General features: G+C 36.4%; 3 protein-coding genes across 3 annotated transcripts; 1 reads left to right on the forward strand and 2 right to left on the reverse strand.

Annotated features, from left to right (window-relative positions):
- The first annotated feature begins 4,538 nt into the window (after positions 1-4,538).
- Positions 4,539-8,786, forward strand: LOC106134405 (uncharacterized). Its single transcript, XM_060948958.1, has 5 exons — positions 4,539-4,662; positions 6,323-6,416; positions 6,732-6,839; positions 7,147-7,367; positions 8,095-8,786. The coding sequence occupies exons 1-5, from the start codon at positions 4,539-4,541 to the stop codon at positions 8,784-8,786; spliced, it is 1,239 nt and encodes a 412-aa protein (XP_060804941.1).
- Positions 8,787-9,703: 917 nt separating this feature from the next.
- Positions 9,704-11,921, reverse strand: LOC106134401 (uncharacterized). The gene is made up of 4 exons (XM_013334459.2): positions 11,804-11,921; positions 11,332-11,527; positions 10,908-11,125; positions 9,704-10,425 (listed from the first exon to the last, which is right to left on the reverse strand). Exons 1-4 carry the CDS (start codon positions 11,919-11,921, stop codon positions 9,704-9,706), a joined length of 1,254 nt encoding a protein of 417 aa, XP_013189913.2.
- A 740-nt stretch (positions 11,922-12,661) lies between these two features.
- On the reverse strand, positions 12,662-15,830 carry LOC106134397 (uncharacterized). Its single transcript, XM_060948959.1, has 4 exons — positions 15,713-15,830; positions 14,559-14,754; positions 13,748-13,965; positions 12,662-13,377 (listed from the first exon to the last, which is right to left on the reverse strand). The coding sequence occupies exons 1-4, from the start codon at positions 15,828-15,830 to the stop codon at positions 12,662-12,664; spliced, it is 1,248 nt and encodes a 415-aa protein (XP_060804942.1).
- Between the last annotated feature and the right edge of the window lie 2,109 nt (positions 15,831-17,939).

The following is a 17,939-nucleotide window of genomic DNA, read 5'->3' on the forward strand; positions in this document are numbered from 1 at the left end:
TAGAAATTGCCGTGTGGTTTCCGGCACCAATAGAAAAAAGAATAGGACCACTCTATCTCTTTCCCATGGATGTCGTAAAAGGCGACTAAGGGGTAGGCTTATAAACTTGGGATTCTCCTTTTAGGCGATGGGCTAGCAACCTGTCATTATTTGAATGTCAATTCTATCTTAAAGCCAAACAGCTAAACGTGGCCTTTTAGTCTTTACAAGACTGTTGACTCTGTCTACCCCGCAAGGGATATAGACGTGATTATATGTATGTATGCACAATGACAATATACAATTCCAATCTCAATGCAAGAAACGTCATTTGGCACTCTTGAATTTCACATTAGCGCCACATTGGGGCGAAATCGGGCGGATATTGAGTGAACTAACTAACATTGAGATTGTGTTTTGGAACTTTGAATTCGTTACTCTTGAAGCCATCCGACTCTTTGTCCGAATTGTAATAAGAAATCCTTGTTGACTCGCAAGCTTTATGTTTGAATAGTTTGGTGATGATGGGATAGTAAATACCTTATTAAATTTATTCTTTATTGTAACAATTACAATTTGTATAGTACGATAGGCGGACTTAATGCTAATAGCATTATCTAACAGTCTACCATTGGGTAAAGCGGAGAACCTTTGTGTGGGTGATAATAATAATGTATGTATAATAAACATACTTACTATAGGTACCATATATACTAAAAACCTATACATAATATACCTATATACTCGTACTACACTAAACATACATACATATACATATCATATAAAATAATATATATATTTGCAGCATGCTCTCATGACTGAGTCAGAAACAGCTGAACCACGTGCGACTTAAACTGACACGGCTCGGAGAAGCTTGAACGGAATTGGGATAAATAGTTTGGTATCGTTTTTAATGATCTTACATACATACGCCTTTATCCGTGTAAAAAACAGACTCACGGTCACCCAATCCAGGTTCATGGTCCTAAAGGCGCACCCCGGACTCCTCTCCAGAAAGGTGAGGATGAAACCAGGTCTAACGCCAGTAGCAAGAAGTAGTAAGGTTCGAAGTCAATGAGTAAAATCATCTACATACATACATACATACATATGGTCACGTCTATATCCCTTGCGGGGTAGACAGAGCCAACATTCTTGAAATCATCTTATATATAAAATTCTCGTGTCACAATGTTCGCTCCCGTACCTACTCCTCGGAACGGGTTGACCGATTCTCATGGAAATTTTGTGAGCATTTTGAGTAGGTCTGAGAATCGGCCAACATCTATTTTTCATACCCCTTAGTGATTAGGGTTGACCACCTTTAACATTTTTTTACTAGAAATTACTAAAAAAATATTTATATGGCAAAACAACGTTTGCCGGGACAGCGAGTTATATGTATAGAATATTATTTTACACATTATTAAAAAAATAATAACATTGATTGGAACATACAACTCATTTTGACGTTTTTCACCCTCCTTTTGTTGCAATGGGATAAAAAGGCATTAAAAGCAAATATTTATAGATCTAATTAAAATAATAATCGATCATAAGTTTTCTTTGAATAAAACATTAAAACTTTGCTGAACTGAATTAATAGTCTGGCTCAATTTTGAATTTTTTACGCTGAATGTCGTTTGATAACTTGTACTCCGGTAATTCACAGATCACATACATACATACATATAATCACGTCTATATCCCTTGCGGGGTACACGGGTAGACAGAGCCAACAGTCTTGTATAGACTGATATGCCACGTTCAGCTATTTGGCTTTAAGATAGAATTGAGATTCAAATAGTGACAGGTTGCTAGCCCATCGCCTAAAAAAGAATCCCAAGTATGTACATAAGCCTATCTTTTAGCCGCCTTTTACGACATCCATGGGAAAGAGATGGAGTGGTCTCATTCTTTTTTGTATTGGTGCCGGGAACCACACGGCTTCAATTCAATTCACAGATTTAGAGAGAGAGATTCTTTATTTGCATACCATAGTTTAATAACAGGTTTTACAATTTAATTGTGAGCTGTAAATGGCGACCCCCAATGAGTATTGAAAACTTTATGGTATTCCAGTTACAATGAATGGTGTTTCTATAATTATAATTATTACAAGTTAATCCAAAAGTGTTCACAATGATACTTGCACATTCAGACAACTTAATCTGTAACCCCATTTTATGAAACCGTGATCTAAGTTGGGTATCTATTAGGTTAATCTCAATTCTATCACTAAGCTAAACAGCTGAGCGTGGCCTATCAGTCTTTTCAAGACTGGTGGCTCTGTCTACCCTGCAAGAGATATAGACGTGACTATATGAAATGAAATGAATTCATTTCAAATATAGAGGACAAAGTAGGGATATAGACGTGATCATATGTATGTATGTATGTTAGATACATACATACATACATATGATCACGATTAGGTCCTTTTGCGAGATAAATGTCAGAAGTGTCGCAAAGCGAACCAATGGCCTCAAAGCATGGAGGATGTAACAGGCATAGACAATGATGCAGATGGAGAAAGAAAATTATTGATTTCTACTTTATGTGATGTAAGTAGATATAATATGTGCCGTGTGGTTCCCGGCACCAATACAAAAAAGAATAAGACCATTCCATCTCTTTCCCACGGATGTCGTAAAAGGCGAGTAAGGGATAGACTTACAAACTTTGGATTCTTTTTTAGGCGATGGGCTAGCAACCTGTCACTATTTGAATGTCAATTCTATCATTAAGTCAAATAGCTGAACGTGACCATCCAGTCTTTTCAAGACTGTTGGCTCTGTCTACCCCACAAGGGATATAGACGTGATTATATGTATGTATGTGATGTAAGTATTTTGTCTCTGACTATGAATATGGCAACAAAATGTAAAACTAACATGTCGCAAACTTTCATTTTCTCACGCTTCGATTGCTCACAATTACATTAAAATTGTTCGCAATTGATACAATTTCCTTGGATTACAATTATAAGAAGTTGCAGTATGTATTTAAGGGCGTTCACACATTCAGGGGCATCGCATCGCACCGCGCTGACGGTACCGGCCCGCACGACGTAGTGAGCAAGGAATAAATATATACATACATACATATGGTCACGTCTATATCCCTTGCGGGGTAGACAGAGCCAACAGTCTTGAAAAGACTGAATGGCCACGTTCAGCTATTTGGCTTAATGATGTGAATGAATGAATGAACCACACTGCACACAATTAAATATATACTAATATAAATTCAAATTCAAAATTTTTATTCATTGTTGTAGGATACTTCGTATCACTTAATAATTGTCAAAACGTATGGTTTAACAACATTGGTTGACGTCAAACAAATTACTTAAAACTAAGTTTACTGCCGCTTCCAAGGCGTCAGTGCAGAAGAAGCGGTTTCTTTTTTTATTCTTATTTTCTTCTATATATACTAAGTGATGTCGTGCCGCCGCGGTCTCCCCTGCCTCTCTCTTCGCCGCCCGGGGATCCTTTACGAGCACGCGCCCGGGACTTTCTTCTTGGACTCCGTCAGCGCTCACCAAGTTAAGCTCGCTATCCTTAGGCCACTTATTGCTAAATCTCACGTCAAGACACGCTAAACTACCCTCGTATATACGTTTTACTGTCCGCTTCAAAAAATATAATAAATATTGTCGTTAATATTGCAGAGATCATGGAAAGATCTCTACAATATTAACGACCCTGCCTACCCCTCCGGGAAAAAGGCGTGATTTTATGTTATGTTTGTTATGTGAACCTTTAAATGTTTAACTTATCCTAATCGTCATTGCGCCTTCATACTTATCGGTGTACGGTGTGAAAACGGCCTTAAGTTGAATAAATAAAACGGAATAGTACCTATATAATGTAAGTTACAATATTCAATCACGGAGAGACAGGTAAATTTATAATACGACACATTCAGAAAAATGTTGTTATAGGTAATAGCGAGTAAAAATCACACATATCGAGTTACCCCCAATGTAAGTTCGAGACTTGATACATAAAATTGGCTCGGGAATAGGATACAAAACTATTTTAGGTCTGGATAATTGCAGTTTCCAAAGATTACGCGAAAAGCGACCAAGTAGGTACATTATAAATAGAATGGAGCTTAATACACTGCCTTGTGGTGTACCGTTATTTGCATAACATATAAGTGATAGGTAAAGATTTCGAGTAGATGAAATCATTAAAAATATATGAACCTTTTTTCGGTACTAGTACGAAAGAAGTCAAAAACATGATGTTTTAAGTATATTATAAGGAAAAAGAGGTAAATCAAGTGAATGGCTTTATACATGGCGGTTTCTTCTTTAAGCTTAGCCCCCTGACATTTCTTCTTAATTTTAAATTAATCCATCCAACCAAACATAGCCTCCGAATCTTGTCACTATTACCTCTGCTCTGTCTCCCTTGTAAGGGATAAATACTGAGGTCCTGTCAGATCCACAAGCTTATGCTTTTTATTATCGTAGATTATGTACTTTCAGAGCCAATATATATAGATAGCTTAATAAATATCAAGATTTAGTATTTCAAGATAAATTTACAATGCGGTTTTTGGAAACCCTATCAAGATTCGGGCCGAAATACTGTGACCTGCCTGACTTTCTGTGGAATATGACCGTGTTGTTACGGCTCTTCATTTTGGACATTGACAGTCGCAACAAGAAAGGTGAGATTTCTATATACCTAGGTTCTAAATAAAATCATGCCCCTTTCCAGGATACAAGGTATAGAATTCATATTTCCACCAATAAAAAAATGAATATGATCACTCCATCTCGTTCCCATAGATTTCGTAAAAGGCGATTAAGGGATAGGCTTATAATAAACTTGGGATTCTTCTTTTAGGCGATGGCCTAGCAACCTGTCACTTTTTGATTCTCAATTCTATCATTAAGCCAAACAGCTGAACGTGGCCTATCAGTCTTTTCAAGATGGTTGCCACTGTCCTCACCCCGCAAGGGATATACACGTGATTATATGTATGTATACCACGATCTCTGCATACTTCTTTCACTTCATCCAAATTTATAATTCTCTTCATGCAAGCTCGTCGCTCAAACCGATAGGATAACGATTAAATTTATTGCACTATCTTCAAGTTTTAAGAAAGCGTGGATTTATCTAAGGCTCGAGATCCAGTAAGTCCTAAGGCGACTAGGATAAGTAGCGAGCTTTTAACTTTGTGAGCGCCGGAGTAGACCAAAGAAGAAGGTTCAGAGCACGCGCATATAGGGTACCCGGGTTATATATAATATAATATATATATATATATATATTTGTATATATATTTATATATATATTATTTATAATATATACGGGTTATATATAATACTAGCTGTGCCCGCGACTTCGTCCGCGTGGAATAGTTATTTTGGGCATCATATTTATTTCGGTCACGCGTATTAGAAAGAACGCTGGTTCGCCGTATTAAATGTTTCTCTGCAAATTGCTTATAACGACTAAGTATATCTCAAAACCTATTCGTCTGATTTATATACTGTAAATGGCAATTTTAGTCTACATGAAAAGCCGAAAGTAATAAACACATTTATTTGGATAAGGATTAATACTGAATTAAGAAAATTGGTTTCAAAATAACTAATGTTTATAATGAAAAAATAATCTTAAAAAATGAACATAAAAGTGGTTATTGTAAGTAAACCTTAAGAGATAGATATATGCTCTCACGGACTTTTTTGTGGCAAAAAATGAGTACTACACATCTTTAGTACATTGTTTTACTATATCTTTGTTGGTTTGCGCAGCGTTCGCGTGGAAAGCTCGCAGATGGCCGACTCATTCAACTTTCACCTGCATTGTTGACGTTTCCCGTAGGAAATCCGGGATAAAATGTAGCCTATAGCCTTCCTCGATAAATAGACTATCTAACAGTGAAAGAATTACTCAAATCGGTTCAGTAGTTTCTGAGATTAGCGCGTTTAAACAAACAAACAAAACAAACTCTTCAGCTTTATAATATTAGTATACGAGTAGATATACGGGACAAATTACACAGATTGAGTTAGCGTCGAAGTAAGTTAGAGACTTGTGTTACGAGATACTAACTCATCGATACTATATTTTATAATACATACTTATATACATAAACATCCAAGACCCAGGCCAATCAGAAAAAGTTCTTTCCTCATCATGCCCTGACCGGGATTCGAACCCGGGACCATCGGTGACACAGACAAGCGTACTACCGCTGCGCCACAGAGGCCGTCAAAAGGGTTGTGAAGAGTGACGCAGGGGAGACCACGGTGGCCCGAAGTTACAAGTTGTGTAAGAGCTTTATTATACTTCTCTGTTAATTAAAATTTCAGGTCTACCTATTATCTCCTACTTCATCTTTCCTCTTATACTTTTCGCATTTGTGTACGTGTACCTCATTTCTGGCCCGTGGTATGTCCTCTACAGGTTAGTAATTCACCTATTCAATTATATTTATTCTGTAACAAATATGCGATAGTCTAATTTGCTATTTGGAAATTCAAAAACTAATGAAATTTTAAAAAATTGTAACTTTACATACATAGACTAACTTTATACATATTTAATGTATAAAGTTTCTTTGTTTTATTATTCTTGTTTCTTTATTTTATTATACTTGTTACATAGTGTATAATTATGTAATGCGTTGCAGAGACTAAGTTTAGCTTTTTTGTGGACTGTTAGTAGGGAAATGTAGGTACATGATATTTTGGCCTTTATCACCTATGTTACTCTCATCAGGAGCTTACAAATGGAGGAGATCAACGAAAAGACTCGGATTAAGGTTCTTTCAATGGTCATTTGCTCCCAGATTTCTCCGATCAAGTGGCTCTTCCTTCTCATAAACAGGTTAGCAAGTTAGTTAATGTTCTCATCATCCGATTCCTAGCGTTTTTTCAAACTCAATCACAAAAATATTTATTGCTTTACTGCGTAGACATGTTGATGGAAAAACATTTAACCTTAAACTTGGGATTCCTCTTTTAAGCGATGGGCTAGCAACCTGTCACTATTTGAATCTCAATTCTATAACTATGACAAACAGCTGAGCGTGGCCTATCAGTCTTTTCAAGACTGGTGGCTCTGTATACTCCGCTAGGGATGCAGACATTGATCATATGTATGTATGTATGTACAAATTTAAACAAAATTTCAGTTCGGGAATAAAAGTTTTATTGGACAAGTACTTATCATGCGACGCTGAGGTGGAACCCGACAGTAGGATGGCGATTAACATTAAGACGAAGATGAGGGAGATCAAGATGAGAGCTATCACCTACTGGCTGCTGGTGATGATGACCGGGGTACTGTTCGACTTGAGACCGTTCTTTTATCCGAATCAGAGGACTGCGATTGTCGACGATTTTATATTTTACGGTGAGAAGTTAATTGATAATGGTATTAGTTAAAGTTCAGTACCTATCGCCCTTCGGATAATATTATGTTTAGACTTGTATACGCAATTACCGAAGTTAAATGTGAAATAAATATGACAAACACAAGAACTTGCAAAGGTGACCATTTCGTGGCGAGTGCGTATCAGACGGACCCAATGTGTTGGTAAGTGCCTTCATGTTTCCTCACACACTGCGATAAACCCAATATATACTTCAAGGTGTGATCTAGAATCAGCCGGAGATTAGACAGTTTCCAAATCTGGTAGCATGCATATGTTCAGGATTTTGGCAGCGGTTACGGTTTAGATTATTTTGTTTAATCTCAATTCTATCATCAAGCCAAACAGCTGAACGTGGCCTATCAGTCTGTTCAAGACTGTTCGCTCTGTCTTTTGCACAGTAGACGTGATTATATGCAGGTATGTATATAACACGGTGCACTTTTATAAAAAAAATGTGCCGTGTGTGGTTGATATTCTTAGCAATTTTGTTTTGGACCACTCCATCTCTTCGATGTGCTTGTCGTAAGAGGCGGCTAGTGAAACAATGATGATTCAAACTGAATTAGAGGCTCTCATGTTTACAGGGTCACGGCATTAAATTAGTCAGTAGACCCCAGGCTTTAAATGGACGCAATCGGATAAATGTTAGAAGGATTACTGAAATTAATGTATAAAGTGTTTAAATAACGTTTAATTATTTTTCAGGTTTAGAGCCAATGTTGGAAACACCTTACTACGAGTTGGGCAGTCTTATGATGACTCTTGGGAGTTTCTTTACTGTTTACCCTCCAGCCACAATAAACGGCATGCTCATAGCTTTAGTTGGCTACACCGAATGCCAATTGTTGGCCCTTAGCTGCGAACTCACTTCAATCTGGGATGACGCCGAAGAACATTGTGAAAAATTAAAAGATAACCAAACTGGCAAACATATAAATGAAATTGAGGTTAAAAATACATTCATTAGTAATAAGTTAAGAAGTATTTATAAATCTCATGTTACTAATATAGCTCTGGTAAGGGAAATTGAACGGTTGTTCAAGAACGCCTTTGCTGGTGAACTTTTTATGATGATAGTTAGTCTAACCATAGAACTGCTGGGTGGTTTAGAGAAAACGTACGATCAGATACCTTTTGCATTCTTTTGCATAGGAATTGAGTGTTACTTAGGCCAGAAGTTGATTGACGCCGGCATAGTTTTTGAGAATGCTCTATACGACAGTAAATGGGAGAACTTTGATGTTAGTAACAGAAAATCTATTTTGTTGATGTTAATGAATGCTCAGAACACGCTGAACTTGTCGGCAGGAGGAATAGCCATCATGCACTATGAGCTCCTGATGAGCATGCTTAAGAGTATTTACTCCGCATACAAAACGCTAGAAACCCAAGAGTAAACGATTATTGAAAATAAATATTTTTTTTAAATTAAAGGAATTTATTCAAGGAAATATTGTTTTACAAATCCTTTATTGATTGTTAACTCTTTTGAGCACATAAAAAAAAATAACGCAATACCTATTTGGTTTGAACGCACTTTCATATATACAATGATAAATTGCTTTCTTCTTCTTATTTTATAAAAGTGCACAACTTTCTTCTTGCAACATGCAGAAGAAGCGCTTCGAATCCTCGCGTTAGTCTGTATTCTTAGAACTGGAGTGTCTGGTGATAAAAACTCTGCAGTGTTCCAACTTTCAACGAGGTATAGATTTTGACAAACAGCACAATAATGTTCAGTTCAACACACTTATCCTTTCATTGATTTACTTATCAATGTATTTTGATGAAATTAAACTCCATATTCTACCTAAACAGTCGTTTATATTTTCAAGATCACAACCCGAAATGCAATTACAATTCTTAATTGTATTTTGGCTAATACATAGTACAGGTATAAGTATGTACTAGGATTACATATAATTATCATACAAATAATGTGTACTGCACACGGCACAGACATTACGACTAAATTATATGCAAGGATCATGAATGGGAAAATTGGCAGATGCTCTTGGAAATTATATGAATAAATGTCGTGATGATTTGAGCACTCGAGTAGGTAGTTAAATTGGAAATGATACAAGCAGTAGCTAAATTATGTATTTTTAAATTCCTATTTATTAAGCAGGCAATAATATATATGTATATATAATGAATGCTATAATGTTAGCAAGTTCGAGTACATTACTTTAAACATTAACCGATGCTCTTACGGCGAGGGAAAACATCGTGAGGAAACGCAAATTAAAAAAAACTGGGTGATCCGATATTATAAATAAAATAACGAAGATATGATTGCTGTTATTTTATTTCATCTATTGAACATAGACCTTAAGGCTGTGTAAGTAGAATAAATCATTCTGAAAACATCTAATAGGCACAAGAAGCTGAGCGTTCTCAACCCTCCCACGGTAAGTGTCATGTCCTTCTGAGAATTCGTTAACATCATCAATACTGTCTTCATGTTCTTCACATCGAAGTTCTCCCACTTGCTCTCATACACAGCCCTCCGAAACACGTTACTTGAATCTAAAAGTTTCTGCCCTGCAATACAGTCCATTGTTACTTGCACTAAAGCGAAAGGCATAAGTATGTATGTATTTTCTATTCCACCCAGAAATTCCGCTATTAGAGATATCATCAATAATCCAAATTCTATGGCCAAAGAACTATTAAACACTTCTTCGATTTTGTATAGTAAGTTAATGTTAGTTGTATGGTTATTGATAATTACAAACAGTTGTCCCCTTACATATTCATTTAGTATAATGTCTTTATCTGTTATTTTAGTTTCTGTTTGGTTTGAGAAAACGTTTTCTGAGACATTGTTATTTTGATAGTAAAAATCTTGAGCATCTTCCCAAACGTTAACTACTGCTTCGCTAAGACTTAGCATCTGCGCCTCAATGTACCCAGTGACTATGACAAAGAAAGCTGATATATTGGCGGTTGCGTAGACGGTAAATATGCAGGCATTAAGTGAGAGAATATAACCGATTTCATAATAAGGTGATTCAAAAAGTGGATCCAAACCTGTGAATTAAAGCAAATTATCACTTTTTTGGCAATTGCTAATCGCCTAAAAAAATATAAAGAAATGGATATAATAGAATAAAAACACTCCATCTTTGTCGTATAGACCAATCGACAGGAGTCACTTCAAGTAAAAATCGGGTTTTACGAATTCAGGATCACGGTTAAAATAGCGCACCCCGGGCTTGTCTTCAGAGTGGTGAGGAAGAAGGATTACTTTTAATTGTACGTCCATTAGAACAGCTCACAGTGATGATCACAAATATGCAACGACCTTTGGAACCTGTGTTGCACAATAAAGATATTTGATTTGATTTTAAAACAATACTAATATTTATAAATACTAATACTTAAGTTTAATATAAAACACGTTCATAATTAAAAACGTGAAACCTTCCTGAAGGTATGTGCAATAATGAAATCCACATTAAAATCAGATCAATCCCCTTATTTGAAGTCTTTGAAAAATGTAACCATCTTACCAAAAAGAAAAGCAATATCTTCCATCAGGTGCCTCCCAGGCAACAGTAGTGGTTTGATGCAATATACAAGGCCATTTCCCATGACTATGAGCCAAAAAGTCATAGCAGTCTTTTTTGTCCCTCTTAAAACCGCTCGAACTTTCTTTGCTGTCTTGCTATTGGGTATAGATTTTGAATCGTACGATAAATACTTCCCAATCAAACTTCGCAAGGAATTTCTGAAATTAAGAATTTAACATTCCATTTCACATTTCAATTTCAATAAAATAACTTTTGTTCTAGAATATGTATCTTGTTCTTCCTCATAAAAGTTTTCTTCTGTTTACTCGTACATAAATATATAATATAAATATATACGAGACAAATTACATAGATGATGGAGAACTTATCTAACAAGCTAACCTTAGAAATACTTAAAACTTACTGATTTACAAACATGTAAAGAAACTTGATGGTGCTGATTTCACTAGACACCCCGAGGGAGAAGATTACCATAGCACTGATGACGTCACCGGTTTCCTGGCTCTTCCAGAAGACAAACCAACTCATGGAGAACACGTAAACGTAGATGTAAGAAGAGAATACTATGACAGTGAAGACGTAGAATATCAGTGGTATCTCTGGAATTATTTTAATTGTGTAATGTGACATGCTCGTTTGGCGTAGTTGGAATAAATGACGATTGAATATGCAGGGGTTTTCCTCCAAAATGTAAAATCAAAACAAGGCACTGAGACAGAAAAAGGTCATTAGGTATAAAATTTTGAATTGAACCTTGGAACGGGCATGCTATATAAGAAGTCGAGTACCTTAATCACTCTATAAATACATGAGATTTTTAAACTCGTGCTGGCCAAATTCGAACTCCAACCCTTTTTTTGACCAACAATACTTACTTTTCTCTTGCAACGGATTCAAGTTCAACGATAGAACACGAAGCAAAACCGATGAGTTCTCCACCATAGTTGGTAGATCACAATGCTCCAAACCAAACTTTCTTACTTTTGACCACATTATGTTTTTCTATTTAACTGGCTAATAAAACCAATTTGTGGGTCTACTTATTTCGGTTAATACTTTATGGACTTAAATTTAAGGTATTTTTTCTTTTGGATATTAGGAACCAAGCGATGTAAGTGTTAGTATACGTATTCTAAGAATAACTTTTTTAATGTCTTAAATTATTTTTAGCGTAAAATCATGCTTCACTAACGACATTAATTTAGCAACTGAATCATTTCACAACATTTCGAAATTAATAAATATTTACCATATTATTGATTTGGCAAATATACGTTGTATTAAACTCCGTCATAACCTCGAATCGAAGACCATTATTATATTTAGTAATTCTAAACCGCATGCTCTAATTATAGGGGCTTACATTTGCAATAGAGGATACACCAACTGAAAATTAGATGAGTAAGATTTGGTTAATAGAATCGATCGTCATCGACCTAGGGTAAGCCCGGTTGCATCCTCTCCTTACTGCACGCCAAGATCTTGGGCAACTCAGGGTTTTACAGGAAGCGACAAGCGTCGGAACTCCCTAGTATTTCTGGGTCATTCTTTAACAGGGAAGTTAAAGAATCACTAAATAATATGATAGTGTGACATTACCCCATTTAAAATTATTATCAGTTAATATAAACAAATGTGATACTGCAATAAAACGCTCTAAAAAATCTACATTTTATAATAGTGTTGACATTTTAGAATCAATAAATAATTCTGGTCCAACTTAAAAAGTCAAGTTAACTATGAACCATTGTACTCAAAGCTGCGTATGTGGAATATATCTTCCGAAAAACATCCATGAGGCACAGCAGGCTAAGCGTTTTCAGTCCACCCACAGTGAGAGCCATGTCTCTCTGAGAGTTCACTAATATTATCAGTACTGTCTTCATGTTATCCAAGTCGAAGTTCTCCCACTTACTTTCAAACACAGCTCTCTGAAACACTTTACTTGAATCTAAAAGTTTCTGCCCTGTGATACAGTCCATTGTTACTTGAACTAAAGCGAATGGTATTAGTAAGTATGTGTTTTCTATTCCTCCTAGAAATTCAGCGATCAAAGATATCATTAACAACCCAAACTCTATTGCTATGGAGCTCCTAAATACATTCTCTATTTGAGACAAAAAACGTATGTTACTTGTGTGTTTATCAACAATTGTGCGCAGTTGATTCTTAACATATCTGTTCGTAATAATATGTTTGTCTTTTGCATTTTCATTGTTGTCTTCAAATTTATGTTCAATAACATCATATTTTTCATAGTAATCTTGTGCATCGTCCCAGATATTTAATAATTCTTCACCGAGAGCCAGCATCTGGGCTTCGATGTAGCCAGTGACAGTGATCAGAAATACGGAAATGTTAGCAGTTGCGTAAACAGTGAACATTGACGCGCACAGAGACACGAAGTAGGCGATTTCAAAGTTCGGTGACTCGAATAGTGGCTCCAATCCTGAAATAAATAAGGCAGGGGAGGTAAATGTAGTGCAATTTGTGACACAGACAAACAGTGGTTCCCAGCACTTTAGAATAGAACCAATCCATATCTTTCCCATTGATGTCGTAAAAGGCGACCGTTGATGTCGTAAGTATTAAGGGAAAAGCAAAAAATTTGGCATTCTTTTTGTGGGCGATGGGTTAGCAACCTGTCACTTTTTAAATCTCAATTCCATCTTAAGCCGCACAGCTGCCTTTCAGTCTTTTTAAGACTGTTGGCGTTATCTACCCCGCAAGGAATATAGACGTGGTAATATGTATGTAAGTGAAAAAATATATTAGGGCATGAGCCCTTTTTCTTTTTTAATAGAAACAAAACCATTTACCGTAAAGGTATTCTGTGTCTTCTATCAAGTGTCTTCCGGGCATCAGCAATGGTTTGATCCAGTATATCAGGGAATCTCCCACAACTATACTCCAGAATATGATTGCCCTCTTTTTGACCTGCCTCAATACTTTTAACACGTTTATTTTGAATCTGCTATTGGGAGCGGCTTTAGAATCGTAGGACAAATAGTCTCTGATAAGATTTCTTAGAGATTTTCTACAAAAATAAAAGATGTAGGTAACACATGATTTTTTGGTAAGGTTTCATTACAAAACTTTGGCAAGTTACATTAAAAAAATGTTCTTTGGTTATTAAGTGTCTAGAAAATTCACACCACCTGGTCATTATATAAATAACTAGCTATTGCCCGCGACTTCCTCCTGGCTTTTTGTCCCGGTTGCATCCTCACCACTCTGGAGAGGAGCCTGGGGTATGCCTTTGACAATTAACCTGGAAATGGGTGAGTCAGGTTTTTGACTCCCATCTAATCTCCGCAACCTTTGCAGGTAAACTTAACCCGTATTGGATCGATCATGGTTACACATCCAGTTTCCTGAATGTGCAGGTTTCCTCACGATGTCTTCCTTCACTGTAAGAGCATCGGTTAGTATTCAAACTAATGTGCATACATTACGAAAATAGTCACATGGCCGGGTTGGGATTCGAACCTGTGCCTTTCTGCGCATCACACCGATTCTGTTCGCTTCCTTCGCCGTAAATGTTCACTGTTAAACCTGCCCCCAATACTGCCCTTTAGAGGGTGGGTGGGAGAAAGGGGGGGGGGGGAATTGATTTTATGTAAAACTCACTGATACAGGAACGTGTAGACAAACTTGACCGTGCTGATTTCACTGCAGATCCCGAGGGAGAAGATGACCATTGCGCTAATGACGTCACCAGTCTCCACGCACCTCCAGAACACATACCAGAGCATGGAAACGACACAGACGTACACATAGCAAAGGAATATCACGATGGTGAAAATGTTGAACAACTTGGGGATCTCTGAAAAGATAAACATTATGACAATATTGGTGGTGATATATTTAAATATGCAAATTACGCAGATTGAGCTAGCCTCAAAGGTAGTTCGTGACTTGTGTTACTTAAAATAGGATACTTAGGTAATTCTCTGAAAAGATAAACATTATGACAATATTGGTGGTGATATATTTAAATATGCAAATTACGCAGATTGAGCTAGCCTCAAAGGTAGTTCGTGACTTGTGTTACTTAAAATAGGATACTTAGGTAATTCTCTGAAAAGATAAACATTATGACAATATTGGTGGTGATATATTTAAATATGCAAATTACGCAGATTGAGCTAGCCTCAAAGGTAGTTCGTGACTTGTGTTACTTAAAATACGATACTTAGGTAATTCTCTGAAAAGATAAACATTATGACAATATTGGTGGTGATATATTTAAATATGCAAATTACGCAGATTGAGCTAGCCTCAAAGGTAGTTCGTGACTTGTGTTACTTAAAATAGGATACTTAGGTAATTCTCTGAAAAGATAAACATTATGACAATATTGGTGGTGATATATTTAAATATGCAAATTACGCAGATTGAGCTAGCCACAAAGGTAGTTCGTGACTTGTGTTACTTAAAATAGGATACTTAGGTAATTCTCTGAAAAGATAAACATTATGACAATATTGGTGGTGATGTGTTTCCTGTTTTTCGCACTGTGTTTGATGGAACATTTCTTGGACTGTTTGCGCAGTGGTGTTCCTGCCTTTGAAACCCAGGTCTCCGGTTCGATGTCCGGTCAAGTCGTAATGAAAATGTTGTAATGTAATGAAAAAAACTTGTTCTGATTGAGCTGGGACTTAAAGTTTAAATTACCTAAGTATCGTATTTTAAGTAACACATGTCTCGAACTACCTTTGAAGCTAGCTCAATCTGCGTAATTTGCATATAAGTATATATATTTTTTTAATTCAATTACTTACTCTTATCATACGAAGGATCCAAGTTTAACGAGAGGACTCGAAGGAGTTCGGATGAATTCTCCACCATCGTCGGTAGATCACAATGATCCAGGCCGAACTTGCGTAATTTAGACCACATTGCCCTGGAAGGGTAAATAATTTTTGTCAATAAAATTTGTCTAATGTGACACCACAAGGCGTAGGGTTGTACCTTAAAACGTATTTATGTAAAATTTGTAATAAAAAATCTAGAAAAAGATAAACTTAATCTATTAGTAGTACTAGCTTTTACCCGCAGCTTCGCCCGCGCGAATTTAGCGCCATCTACTCGCGCTAATTTACCGCCACCTACAAAAAAATACAGGTTTTTCGCAAATCCCAAAGGAAAGATGGTTTTAACCACGATTTTTTATAATAATTCTAAATCGTATTTATACGATTTTGTATATACCTACATATATTGTTTTTTATTATACTTACTGTTTTGTCTGAAATAAATATGTTACTAGTCTTGTATTAGTTTCACAGGTTCAAAAGCCATAATAACCAAAAGCCTAAAATGGCATATAGCCTTATGGCGGATGGAGACACTTAAATACAGTAACAAAGCAATATTTCCTTCTTCCTCCTGGCTTTAGTCCCGGTTGCATTCTCACCTTTTGGGACAGGAGCCTGGGATATGCCTTTGACCATGAATCCTTGATTGAGTCAGGTTTTTACACGAAGCGACTCCCATCTGACCTCCGCAACCTTTGCAGGTAAACCTAACCCGTATTGGATCCATGGTTACACATCCATGCCGGAATGTGCTGGTTTTCTGCCGATGTTTTCCCTCACCGTAAGAACATCGATTAGTATTCAAACTAATGGACATAACTTTGGAAATAGTCATTGGTACATGGCCGAGGTGGGATTTGAACCTGAGCCTTTCTGCGCATCACGCATTTTAACCGGGCAACGTACCTATTCGACCATCGACGCTTCAACCACACAGTAACAAAGCAATATTATTGAAATTAAATTTTGCAAGTAAAATTGCATACGTGTATTGCGATGGCTACGTAATTAACTAAATATTGGTTTGTCAAGGCATCTATCATGAACGATGCTAACGTTAGCCAATTTTGTTATTAATTATTAAGACCCCGCCTTCATGGTCCAGCGGTTAAGTCGTTTGATTAATGATCTGGGGGTCTTATTGTCGAATGGCATATGACATTTTTATGTAAACCATCTAATTGTGTTGTTCAGTTAATGTGCCGTGTGGTTCCCGGCATTAATATAAAAAAGAATAGGATCACCACATTTGCTGCAGTGCAGTTTGTTACCGCTTCTTCTGCACTGACGCTTTGGAAGCGGCAGTAAACTTAGTTTAAAGAATTTATTTTCCATCAACCAATGTTGTGAAACCATAAGATATGACAAATATTAAGTGATATGAAATATCCCATAACTATGAATAAAATTTATGAATTTTTAATTTTTTGTGTAATTAAATTAAATTAAAAATAATTACTAAATATGAAAAACATAAGTTTATTACACCTTATTTTTTATACGGTTGCGCGCTCTATGAAAAATCTTAGAAATATAGGCCAGTTTATGTCATTGAGTGTTCATTATAAGATATGTACATCTTTAGCGAATCATTCCCTGCAATACACATTAAGTGATAGCCGTTGTGAGGTTGCGGACGGAAAGTGAGTAATTTAATGCGTTTAAAAACAAAATATATACAAACATATGGTCACGTCTATATCCCTTGCGGGGTAGACAGAGCCGAATGTCTAGAAAAGACTGAATGACCACGTTCAGCTATTTGGCTTAATGATAGAATTGAGATTTAATTAGTTTGCTAACCCATCGCCTAAAAAATAATCCCAAGTTTGTAAGCCTATCCCTTAGTCGCCTTTTACGACATCCATGGGAAAGAGATGGAGTGGTCCTATTTTTGTATTGGTGCCGGGAACCACACGGCATGTCTCGGCGTAGTGGTAGTGTTCTTGAGTTTGAAAAAGGTCCCTGATTCGATAATAGGTCAGGTCATGATGAAACAAACTTTTTTCATCGGCATGGGTCTTGCTTGTGTTTGTCGTCGAATAGGCATTATTGCGACACAGGTATATTTTTTAAAAAGTCAAACAGTATTCAAGGTAAAACTTCAATCGAAAGAAGTTTATTTTAATTATTTTTTTACTTTTAACATTCACATTTATATCCTTTATGTCATTAGGCATTGACCGCCTCT

The sequence above is a fragment of the Amyelois transitella genome, chromosome 17, assembly GCF_032362555.1.
Source record: "Amyelois transitella isolate CPQ chromosome 17, ilAmyTran1.1, whole genome shotgun sequence".
Taxonomy (NCBI): Eukaryota; Metazoa; Arthropoda; class Insecta; order Lepidoptera; family Pyralidae; genus Amyelois; species Amyelois transitella.

Bases quoted from the DNA above. Each gene is read 5' to 3' on its own strand.
- LOC106134405 (XM_060948958.1), top strand. From the start codon at position 4,539: ATGCGGTTTTTGGAAACCCTATCAAGATTCGGGCCGAAATACTGTGAC. The intron at 4,663-6,322 runs GTGAGATTTCTA...TTAAAATTTCAG, and splicing joins TGACAGTCGCAACAAGAAAG to GTCTACCTATTATCTCCTAC. The intron at 6,417-6,731 runs GTTAGTAATTCA...TACTCTCATCAG, and splicing joins CCGTGGTATGTCCTCTACAG to GAGCTTACAAATGGAGGAGA.
- LOC106134401 (XM_013334459.2), bottom strand. From the start codon at position 11,921: ATGTGGTCAAAAGTAAGAAAGTTTGGTTTGGAGCATTGTGATCTACCA. The intron at 11,126-11,331 runs GTAAGTTTTAAG...TCTTAATTTCAG, and splicing joins CTTTACATGTTTGTAAATCA to AAATTCCTTGCGAAGTTTGA. The intron at 10,426-10,907 runs GTAAGATGGTTA...TTTAATTCACAG, and splicing joins AGATATTGCTTTTCTTTTTG to GTTTGGATCCACTTTTTGAA.
- LOC106134397 (XM_060948959.1), bottom strand. From the start codon at position 15,830: ATGTGGTCTAAATTACGCAAGTTCGGCCTGGATCATTGTGATCTACCG. The intron at 13,966-14,558 runs GTGAGTTTTACA...TTATTTTTGTAG, and splicing joins GTCTACACGTTCCTGTATCA to AAAATCTCTAAGAAATCTTA. The intron at 13,378-13,747 runs GTAAATGGTTTT...TATTTATTTCAG, and splicing joins AGACACAGAATACCTTTACG to GATTGGAGCCACTATTCGAG.